The sequence below is a fragment of the Sinohyriopsis cumingii genome, chromosome 18 (genome assembly GCF_028554795.1).
Source record: "Sinohyriopsis cumingii isolate HCF-2022 chromosome 18, ASM2855479v2, whole genome shotgun sequence".
Taxonomy (NCBI): Eukaryota; Metazoa; Mollusca; class Bivalvia; order Unionida; family Unionidae; genus Sinohyriopsis; species Sinohyriopsis cumingii.
Window position 1 is genome coordinate 92,485,601 of NC_142978.1, and position 12,269 is coordinate 92,497,869.

The 12,269-nt window shown below is 38.3% G+C and overlaps 1 protein-coding gene across 1 annotated transcript in view; it reads right to left on the bottom strand.

Moving 5' to 3' along the window:
- Positions 1-538: 538 nt before the first annotated feature.
- The window catches only part of LOC149777504 (Na(+)/citrate cotransporter-like), a 47,108-nt gene continuing 35,377 nt past the window's right edge, over positions 539-12,269 (bottom strand). The window contains exons 11-14 of the mRNA XM_089942082.1: positions 11,547-11,662; positions 3,011-3,172; positions 1,792-1,929; positions 539-1,390 (exon numbers count right to left, since the gene is read on the bottom strand). Of these exons, the coding sequence (XP_089798208.1) occupies positions 1,217-1,390; positions 1,792-1,929; positions 3,011-3,172; positions 11,547-11,662 (590 nt within the window). The 3' untranslated portion in view covers positions 539-1,216. The remainder of the gene's footprint in view (positions 1,391-1,791; positions 1,930-3,010; positions 3,173-11,546; positions 11,663-12,269) is intronic.

Consider the following 12,269-nt stretch of genomic DNA (forward strand, 5'->3'; position numbering starts at 1 on the left):
CAAGTTGCAAGGTCATGCATTGGCGAGAATTTTGCAATATGTACAACTCGAGTGTTGAAATGGTATACTCCCGTGTAATATAAATTCTACCAGAGTTCGACAATATGACGGATAGACATGCCTATTAATGTTAGATAACCCGACAAGTCAATATTTGAAACATTTTACATTAACATGAAGATTTCGTTAAGATACCTTATGTGTCGATTTTCATCAAACAAATTAGTATTCATTTGATAAGCAAATAAAGATCATCGTCGTTCCTGCATGCACAGTACATTAAGAGTTAAGCTTATCCATGGCTTCAGCTTTTAAATTTCACCCACAAATCATTGCCGATACAGTAACAGAAAGAAGCACGATAAAATATTTCACATACAAGTATTTCATGAACATATTCCAGAAACGTTCTTCCTATAAAAATTTCAACTGATTAGCAATCTTTAGAGACAATTGGTATTTTAAAGGTCAATTTCGGAGGTTCTTACATTCTTCACTGCTTATAGTGGACTACAACTTTAAAAAGAAGAAACGCAAATGAAGATAGTAAATATACATTTCACTCAGATAGCCTAACAAGTAAATTCGATGACCGGTGTATGTTTCTTTTGTTCTTACACACACACGCAGACACACACAAGCACAGGAGCTCAGACACGGTACCTTCAACCCTGTACAAATTTCACTTGACATTACGGCATCTTGGCAACTATTTATATTAATTTTTCACAAATATAGTAATATACAAGTGTGATCGCGAGGAGAATCCATGCAAAAGTATGTAATGTATATAATATTAAAATGCTTCTGTGGCTAACAAGAAGGTGATGAGCGGGACCTAAAAGGGGCTTCCAGGGTTTTCGGACCAGTCTTCACGTACACACAAACGGACATTCACTTGAAATTTTACCATCGTTTTATTCTTGCGCACGTTTATTAGGTATTATGCACACTTTGAGTAAATATACACATAGACGTTTGCTTTTGCGTCCTTTGGAGGAAAATCAGGATCTTTTGAAATTTTGCAACAACCCCGTCAACACTTGATCTGATCCTGCCTTGATAACTGTGATAAGTTTATTCTTAAATGGAAGGCTGGCCTCCAAATTGTAACTCCTAAAATGGAGTGGAAAACACCACTAACACAGACATTTTTCATTATTTTAGATTGGTTTCAGGAAGTACTTGACTATGTACAGAATGTAATTTCTATGTCCTATTGTCTGATAGTTGAAGTTTCGTTAATGACTAGAGTCGTGTTTAGGATTCCTGTGGTCTTGATTGCCCACTGTGGAAATTCGTCCAAGTTGAAGTATATCCTTCCGTACGTACTGATAGCCATGGTTACGATGAATACACAGATTAGATTCAATACAAAGCCCACACGAACCTAAGAATAAAAACATGAAAAGTAAAACACGCTGAAACTGTCTGAATTTCTACATTTACTTTCGAGAAATTTAATATCTCTTCTAAAGAGTTTGCGCTTTTTTGAAAGTATGAAGTCAGACACTGACGATCTTGCGTTAGTACATATCATGTATCTTATACATTGTTTAAAGTGAAGACAGCATTTCATCTATTTTCCACATGCCTCTTGTCACATGAAATTATTTTACAATAGGATAATTGGTGTTGAGTGGGAAACCACCGTATCATGTTAGAATGTAAAGTTAACTCAAATCAGATGCTAGAATGCCATATAAAATAATATAACAGAAAATATACAATGCTAAATAAATTTACATGCTAAAATGTTATGTAAGATGAGACAGCAACATATCAGAATACCATATCGAAGACTTTCAGATAGCCGTAAGAGAAGACGATTGTATTAGGCGGTGTTGCTACAGGCAGCATGAAAGCGAAGGACGTGGATATACAAGCCGGCAGGAGAAGATGCACAGGATGTACATGGATTCCGATTGCCTGAAATTAAACGTAAGCTTCCGCTACAAAAAATAAAAAATAAAAAAATCTTCAGCTTTCGTCGTATTTAACTTATTTCTCCATTGAAAACTAGATAATACATAACCAATCATACATCTCTTGCGAAGTCAAGCAATGTTAATGTTTACTATAGCGACAGTTATGTGATAGAACAAACTTTGTTAGCACATAGCAATCAGAAATATTATTGAGCGGACCCTTTATAGGAAAATGAGATTAACGCAAGGAAGAGGTCAATTTATAATGCCAACAACTACAGGAAAAAAATAACAATAAATAACATAATTTCAAATCTAACAGGATTAAACATGAAAGGTTTTCATATGTTGAAATATCAAATCAAAATGAATTGGGTGATTCACATGTCAAGAATATTATTATTAACTGACAGATATGGTGAGATCTTACAACTTGAATTTTTTATCGAATTGATATATTTTGGGGTCTTCTAAAATATTTTGTTATTTCATTTGTTTGACTAAATTCATGAGATATGAAAAATTGGTGCTGGGGTAACTGATGTAGCAGCAAGAAACCTCGACGTCTAAATAACGCCAATCACATGATTAATTAACCTATTCATAATTAAATCCTTTTCTGATATCCATTTTTAAACTGAAAACCACATTTATTTATAACCGACAATTTGGCACACGTAAATCAATGCGTCTTACGTGTCAAGACAAACGGATTGCTGGCCGATGGTATCTTTTGTTAAATTGAGATATATTCGTAAGTGATCAGAAGCACACACAAAGCTCTTCACGCCTTTTACGGGTAATTCTCTGATATCTAAGCGACCTCACTATATCTCATATGCAAGTTAAAATATCTTAGTCATAAACATAATTCCTTCTCAACGATTTTTCATAAAGCACTCCATACATACTCAGAGTTAAAGCTAATTGATAAAGAAGTGATTGCCAATATAAAAGGTTAGATTTTATATCATGTGCTATGCTAACAAGTACGGTTACTAATGTCTGCTCTGGCGTAAGACCAGTCATGAACTGTATCGTAGTCACGCTCATGTTCATGCTTCATTTATAGACCTACTTACCAAGTCTGTTAGGATGGGCATCAAGATGGTTGTTATAGCAACATTACTGGTAACCTCAGTCGCAAGAGAGGCGATGAGGCTGACGAGCAAGGTCATCAGCCAAATTGGCAGCGTGCTAAGCACTGACATCTGTGTTGCTAACCATAGTGATAGGCCTGAAGTCTGCAATAAAAAGCGTTTATAACTATAATCTAGGGACAATCAAAACTCTGTCTTTGCGTCAATATTGTAATATATTTTTACAATGGAAAGATCGAGTTTCATGCAATATGCAATTTCACCTGAAACTAACTATTAATTTAGTGTATCTGTGTTCGTACTAAATATGTTGAACTAATGTGTTTCATTGAACTCAAGACATGATTATATGAAATAACTAACAATAAATTTCAATAGATATGTCGGTAGGTAGCAAACTGAACCATTATTTATGTTTGTATTGTATATTTATCTTGAATTCTAACGACTTCGAATACGGTCACAGCTATCAGATGTGTTTAGGACAGAAGAAGACTCAGATTAAATAGATTTACGATAACAAAAATGCCAGTTACAGGATTATTTTTCTTTGTGATTTGACCAGAATTCAGAGTGGCAAGTGTTCACATTCAGAAGGTTGCACCATAGTATAGATTAAACAAGTAGAATCTCAAAAGTGAATATCTGACCACGAAAAGTCTAAGGTTTTGAAATTTAGCAAATTTCTTAGCAAGCGTGTACATGCTAATGAATAGTTACGACAAAACAAGAAATCATCTGAGAAAAAAGAGAAAGGTAAATAAAAAATAAATGACAGGATGAATCGTGTCAAAGAAAACCATCATGAACAATCGAAAACCCACTACAAATAGAAATCCCAAACGCATTTGAACGTCGCCAGCTATGGTAGCGACATGATACGTGATGTGTCGATAAAGCTTATGTCTGTCAAGATGTAAATAAGAGAAAAGTTCTACAAAAGATTAAAACGCGAAAATATCTTCCAGTATGCATCCTATTGCCGTGTATTTAAAATGAATAATAGTTATCCAGTATTTGTGAGGATGCAATGGTATTGATACCGGACTGACTTGAACGGATTAAATATTGCATAACAGTTACGACAAGTAAAATGGAGTAGATTAGGAAGAAATGCGAAAGGAAGTAGGAAAGACTTATAGCTGTTAAAATGTAACTACCGTGGCACTGTGTATTCTATGTGGCCAGACTACTCGACTCAGAGGAACGTGGGCGCAGAAGAGTGGATAAGCGTGTTTTGTTTGTTTTTACCTGTGGGTGACAGTGGTAGCCTTAGATTGTGAAACGTCCTGCCGCGATCATCAACAGCAACACATATACATACATGTTTGAGAAAGGTGCTTTTTTATTGGGTAACCTCTCTAAACACCCCACCCCACACCGGCATGGGTCTCTATAGATACTTCACACTTGACCGTTTAGAGATAATCAAACCAGCTACGTATCCCAATTAATATATGTTGGGGTAAAAGAGCGTGGGCATGGATTACATTGGAAAGTAAAGAGAGGCGAGGCAAGAGTTGTATAAATGAATCCTATAAAGGAAAGCGTGTACCGAAAAGTATTCGTCAATACATTGCTTGCCTCACCTCTGTGGTGGAATTTATCCTTGTACTGAATGTGGTATTCGTGATAAGGCACGATACGCATTTTGCAAGGCCTGTGCCTGAGAGACTTTACTTGCATGCCTTAGGAAAGAAAATTATGCTGGCGCTGTGTTAATTTCTGCGGTTTGAATTTGACCTGCAACCGAAAATAAGCGATTGCCTGCTTTGTCAGCGTGAAATATTGCTAGCACAAGTGCGAGTGCCATATCCTGAGGACGAGTCGGAACTGGAGGCAGCTGGCTTTGACTGCAGTGACGTCTATGTTGACCAAGGATCTGAGCCGGTGATACCTGTGTGTTATCGGGAACAACTTGCAGCTCGTAATGCGCAGAAACAACCTTAGATCGTACATCACCAATGCTAAGCAGATATTACAGTACAGAGAAGTTGACCTTAACAAAGGCATGCTCTAGCCTCTATACCTTTATGGACTTTTCTCAGTTTTGTAACTAAGGGTTGTAGTATATCGCCGCATGCTTAATATCCATAATTATCTGTAGTTTGTTGTTAGAACGACGGGTAAGCAGCTGTGCACATCCAAGATTTTTAAGTTCACACACCATCATCACGTGATGATGTCAAGCAAGTGCCAGTGTGTTTTATACAACTTTCATTCGGCTCCACCGTTAGGGTCGCGCAAGCTCTCACGTTGGCTGTTGAAACTTATTCTGTAGATGAACGCCCACAATTCCTCCCGTAGGCCCATTGTTATACATATACCAAAAATACGATATGAAATATAAAGATTGCCAGCTTCAAAAACTAGACCTCCACAGAGAACATAAAATGGTGTCGTCTTCTGTTCTTGCACTTGCTGCGTTCCTATGTCTGCGCTTGTTTTTACAGATTGGCATTGTTCCATTATCTCGGCAAGTATTTAACTAGCAGCAACTCTACCTTGAAGTTTAACTTTGGTGACTTGTGGATCCATTATGCTTGTAAGTTGTTTCTTCTATAAAAATTAATATAATAGATAAGCATAGCAGCTGAATTTGGCAATGGTACGGTACCGCACTTAAAGTAAAGGTGTCTGCTGATCTCAGGCAAAGAGGTTTGGAAGGCTGGATCATTTTTCTAGCCACTTGCAAGACTTCCACAATTAAAAAATAGCGGATTACAACTGCTCTGTACGATCCAAGCAGAGACACCCAAAGCGAAGGAGACATTTATTCTTCAAGTGTTGGCTTGGATACGGCGTAGGTCTTTTCTACGCCATAAAGTTGGAACAAGTAGGAGACTGGTCTGCGTATACTTTTGCAGATATATTTACTAATGAATTCATAGTTTGCAATATCTTTATGCGGACGCTTGTGTTCGTGCTTCTGACACTGACATGCACTGAACGGACGGTGTCACCGTCGATTTGGTCGTACTTTTCTGGTTGAGGTTGTTATATTGGTTCTCGATCCATTTTCGACCGTTATGGAACTGATAATGGTGTCTAGTTTAAAGTGCGCTTTGCTGAAGTCTCACGCAACAACTTCATTGTTATAATAATAATAATAATAATAATAATAAGGACTTTGTATAGCGCCTAATCGTTAGAAGCTCTAAGCGCTTTACAACATTAGACAATACCTAAGTATAACATACAAAACATAGACAATTATATGATTACAAAAAACAAACGCCTTGAAATTAGAAAACATAAAAAACATGCTGAAAATATTTAAGGTAGGAAACATTACTAGGTCTTTAAGTTTGTTCTTGCAGTCGAAATAAATGAGTTTTAAGAGCACTCTTGAATGGTATATGTGTCTTTGTGTCTATGTTCAGTGGGCAATTCATTCCATGTTGCTGGGCCCTGGTATGCAAAAGAACGTTGTCCATATGACTTCGTTTTCATAGTAGGAATAATGAGTATACGATTGTCAGAAAATGAGCGTAAGTATCGTGCTGGTGTGTACACATGGGTGAGGTCGGATAGGTATGTTGGACAGAAGTCCGTCAGTGAAACGTAGAACAAATTTCGTGTTTGATTCTGGATCGAATGGATAGCCAGTGTAGGATACAGAGCAGCGGGGAGGTGTACTCTGATCGTGGTACTCTAAGTATGATCCGAACAGCTGTGTTTTGAACTTTTTGAAGTTTCTGGAGTAGATATTGAGATGAACCAGACAGAACTGAGTTACAATAGTCCAGTCTTGAAAGTACTAATGAACACACAAGTGTTCTAGTGGCATCAACTGAAAGATATTTGCGAATGGAGCTGATGCGTCTCAGCTCAAGATATGCAGCCTTGCATATGTTCATGACATGTTGGTGCAATGATATAGTACTGTCCAGAGTAACTCCTGGGTTTCGTACTGACTGTGTGAATTTAATGTTGGTGTTGCTGATATTTATTGTTTGAGGTAAAGGATGTGAAAGAGAAAGTATTTGTGTTGTGATCCGAATGGCCTCAGTCTTATCAGCATTCACCTGCAGCTTGTTACATGTCATCCATGATTTCACATCAGAAATGCACCTCTCTACACCTTGGATGGTAGCATCAACTTTAGTTGGGTGGCTAGATTATATCCTTCGTAGGTACCAACATTAACATCCATTACTTTGGTATTAAATGTCGATAATACCCCATTACGGATTATACCTTGCTAGTATCATAGTGGAGCACGTTTCTGTACTTTTATTTGGACTTGCTCGCGCCTTCTTCCTGAGCAATCACAGTGTTATTATCAAGGCATTTATTTGACCCTGTGAGTCTAGGATAGCACACATTTCCCAAGCGTTTAGACCGAGGCGCGCTAAACAGCTGGTGTAAAGCCTTTTTGAATTATCTAACATGAATGGTGCCCGTCCATTTAATGAACAAGTCCCCCCCCCCGCCGCAATAAGTGCTCATCAAATGCCAACTCGTATCGACTTATTATTTCAGGTTTAAAACCGAGATGGGTTTGTGTGGTTTTTTTTTTTTTTTTTTGGGAGGGGGGGGTGGACTGGAGAATAGTAATACATCATTTCAAACCCGTTTTGGGGAATTTAATTTTGACCCCAGTTAGAATTTGTATGACCATATCCAATCGTAAACCTCCATGTCAATGTTTTTATGAAATGGATTTGAAAATGACTGAGTTGCACTGCTGGATGAGTAGAAACATTACCTTGAAGTAAACATATCATGTGTAAATGCCGCATTATATTGAATCCGTGACAAACAGATGATCATAAAAGGTAACACCATAATCTGTTGTTGCACAACAGAATAGAAAGTTCATATGATTTTGCCAATACCCCAATGCGGCTGCTATAGAATATGCCTTTTACATATGCATGCCTAACATCAGAAAGCGATTACATATCGGTTACGCGATAAATCTTGCTTGAAACGAAGCGTTCTCCTTCAAAGAAACACTTGATTTAATGAACAGTTCTTGTATTTGTGTTCTTTCCTCACCAGTGAAGCTAAAAACACAGCCAACCGGATATTTCACGTCGCTATTAAAGTAAAATGACTTTGATAATATCACTTTCTGATAACGTATGTCGTATTGCCGAATCCTTTTCTTGGATCGGTAGGTCTAGAACAGGTACAGCATTTGTGAGACGCGTGGCAGCCACATCTTTGACGTGACATCGTTTGCGTCAGACATGGTGACGGCCTTCGCCATTCCCGATTGGTATTACATCATAGATACGCTTGAAAAGCAAATTAGTCTGCCATTCCTGGAATGACTGCGAACTAATACGCGGCGACAGGATGGATCACAATCACGCTTACTTACTCTAACGATAGTATCTCTTCCAAAATGTTCGCTCCAGTCTTTGGACTCACACTGCAAGTGATCTTCGGAGATGGCATAATCACGGAACCAAATTGCCCAGCGATTATCAATATCCCCGGGCTTTATGTCCACTTCGTTCAAATACAAACAACTGGGAAAAGTAGTTCCTTGCTACATATTCCTGCTGGTGGTGAGTCCTGATAGAAGACCCGCACTGTCTCGTACAGAAAGTCACTACACTCAATATTGCAGAAGACGCGTAGGCGTCATTCGGGAGCTATTGATACGTATTTTAGATAAAAATCAATCCCCAGTTAATATGCTAGCATACATTGTCACCGATTAAATTAAGAAACCAGCACTAATGGCCTCTGTAACATTTAACGATCAGCACAACATGAGTCTGCATGCGTCTTTGGACCCTCGACCTCGTTTAATGTCGCCCCATAAGGTCAGGCAGACGCTACAACCCTCGGCCACACGATTCGACAAGCCACTACAAGCGAAAGCCTCAATGTGCTTGACACGTACCGGCTCATCTATCTAGGGGTGGAATGAGGATGCATATAAAGTAAGACATCAAGCACTGGGGACACCTGGAGTATGTTAAGCCAGCCTGCGAACAGCTAGGGTTAATTGCCAGTTCACTGTCGGAACAACAGCCAAACTCACTGCTCTCGTTTACTCTCCAACGCGATAGCAACTGCAATGACAGCATGGTATTTGGCGAATGCCTAGGGATGACCTTTACTTAGGAATACGAAAGGCTATAACTCGACACACCAAGACAAAAAGAAACCTCAGTTATATTCGCAAAGATGTGAGCTGCCGCATCACAATAATTGGCTTGAAAAACAAGCAGTCGGTGAATCTGCTAACAGAGCGAATGATATTCGTAATTCTTGATAAGCTTGATGAACGTTGTGTTGAATACTCTTTTATTTCCCAAACAGGTGATATCAGGCATACTGACACCTTCTTTGACATAATGCCGTCTTATCTGTACACCACGGCGACAGGATGCAAGTGCGTGTTCGCAGGAAAACTAATTACCACTCCATCTGGATCAATTAAACTTTCATATCATGCTACTTTTAGAATAATTATACAGTCGATGTATCCAAACATCTAAGACCCACACGGTTTCGGCCCTAAAAGGAAATCTAACTGCGTGGCTGAAACTTACTTATAGACAGAGGCAAAAAAGCAGCGCAAGATGTACAAGCGCACAGTAAACACGGTGGATGAGACTGACACCACACTGACGGATGTATCTCCGGTCACTATAGTGTAGGGGACTGAAATATTGTCAACAATGTTGACGATAATCATTGCTGTCATCCTTGCGATTGCCTTTGGTACACAGCTTTCAAACATGGTCTCGTTTCTGATGATGGCAGTTTTTCATTATCCGGTTACTATCCATGAAGTAAAAAAGAACGATGAAATCTGCGTCTTTACCGAAACAGAGCTGAATACAGTCGTAGACCAAATAATTATAACGAATAATTTCCGATGATGGGTTCAAGTTTATCCCCGACGAAGTCAGCTGATGCACAACCATGAAAATGGAAATACAGGCATCATCGCACTTCGGTTATAATGAAAAATGTGTCAAAACACGAGTTAATAGCTCGCCGATTAGTTAAAACCCTGGAGCAGATCATGAAAAATCTCTCTGAGAATTCATCATCAACTCTGTGTTGTCCTCTCGCCTGTCTCTACCGTCGGATCTGTAAACCTCAAGGCCTATTACGAGCGCACCTTGAGCATACGATGAGGTTGCTCATTAAAAAGACCGATTTACTAACGCTGCCTTAACATTGAGCCATGTAAATAGTCCTTTCTGGTTACTTATTGCACTATACAGTGCTAGCATTCATAGTGTTTAACAACCCCGATGTTAATATATTTCACGATAGTGCAAAATATTGCTGTGATATTTCACAACTTTCGTGACACTGGGTATTTAAAGAACGTGTAAGTAAGGTAAATTCGGTCAATGTTATGTCCGTTTCGTGTTTGTAGGACAAGAAAAATACTGCATTTATATCAGGACTAAGCAGTTTGATGTAATATTTATAGCTATAAGCGCAACGACAGTAAAATCCCCGTTAGAGCCGGCCCTGAGGTGAGGCTCTGTCGGCCTTGAAATGTATATTTGTTCCCTTAATTTTCCATTTAAGTATCGATTTTTATGAAAGATAACAATATGGTTCAATAATCAAGGTGAGTAAAATAAAAGAAAAAACTGCATGCAGGGCTGAGGCGAGAATGGTTTACAGTATAATCAGGGGTACAGCGAGTTCATTCTTTAATAAAACGAAAAGAATAAATAATTAAGAAAAATATATATTCGCTTGATCAAACGCAAAATAATACTAAATCAAAGGGAAAATGTACGTTTAGGTTTACTACTACACCGGTCCATCTATCTTTCGAGTGGTCCTCCATGAGATGAGCATCTTTTTCGAACATTTCTGTATCTGTGTTGCTGCTGGCAGTTGTTAAACCGAAGGTAATCACTGGCAACCGTAAAAGGAAGAGTTACCGCGAACATCTTGACCAACTCTAGCGTCCACCACGCGCATCCGAGTCAAATGGACTCTACACCTTCCTTGCTGCTAGACATCAATGTGTATGAATTGTCCTAATATGCATGACCGCAATATTTCCTTTCATAAGATTACATATAAATTGCTCTAGAATAGTGGAGAAATTTTTGTGACATCCCCCACAACCAAATTTTTTTCTCGAATCTATATACTTTGCAGATATATGCATTACGGATTTCTTTCTTCTTCTAATATTTTTTTCTTCCTCAAAATTTAGTGAGAATTTATCATTTTTAGACATACTTATACGAATCCTTTGTTTGTCAATCGTGATCTGACTTTACCTAAACAAGAAATTCATTAAAGAAAATGGTTTTCTTTTTAACATCAACCAGAAAAAAGGAGTTAAACTTCACAATTTGCAAGCGATAGTAATTCGAATCAGCCTTAACAAGTAAATAACATAAATAATGATGTAATTGTGATGATGATTATGATCAAAACAAAATTAGACAAAAATATCTACCGGACATATATATTTAACGGATGCCGATTATGGCCATTAGGAAGAAAATGAACATTTAGGAAATTAAGTCAAAATAAGAAATTTGAATGAGGCATGAGACATTACTTCACAAACAGAGGCCAGTGCGAAGCCGCCACCAAGAAGCAATATAGTTCCCCAAGGCATCTTGGCTGAAGTTATGTTCCAGTTCAAGAGAGCGGGACCATATTTCATGAAGTCATCTGTATAAATGGACAACAATTAGTGATGAAACCTTACACACACACACACACACATACTTATATATATATATATATATATATATATATATGTGTGTGTGTGTGTGTGTGTGTGTGTGTGTGTGTACTCTGTATATCTGATATTACACTGTATGACTTATTCATTTGCTTTTAAAGTAAACGAGGCTGAAAATTTTTATAAATCTCGTGGTCACACAAATATACACACACATATACACACGCACACACGCATCCGTTGGCCTAGTGGCTAGAGCGTCCGCCTCGGATGCGGGAGGTTGTGGGTTCGATACCCGGCCGAGTCATACCAAAGACTTACAAAAATTGTACTAACAGCTGCTTCGCTTGGCGCTCAGCATTAAGAGGTATCAAGATAATGTGACTGGGTGAGACATCATGCTACATGTCTGCTGCATGATGCCCCAGTGCTAGACATCTCTATAACCTGCCACACTGCAGACGTGACTGAAAAATTGCTAAAGCTACGTTAAAAATCCAAGTCACACACACACACACACACATGAAGATGTAATACATACATTTATGATTAAAATATGCACGATGGTTTAAATGAAGAAAATAGAGCACTACA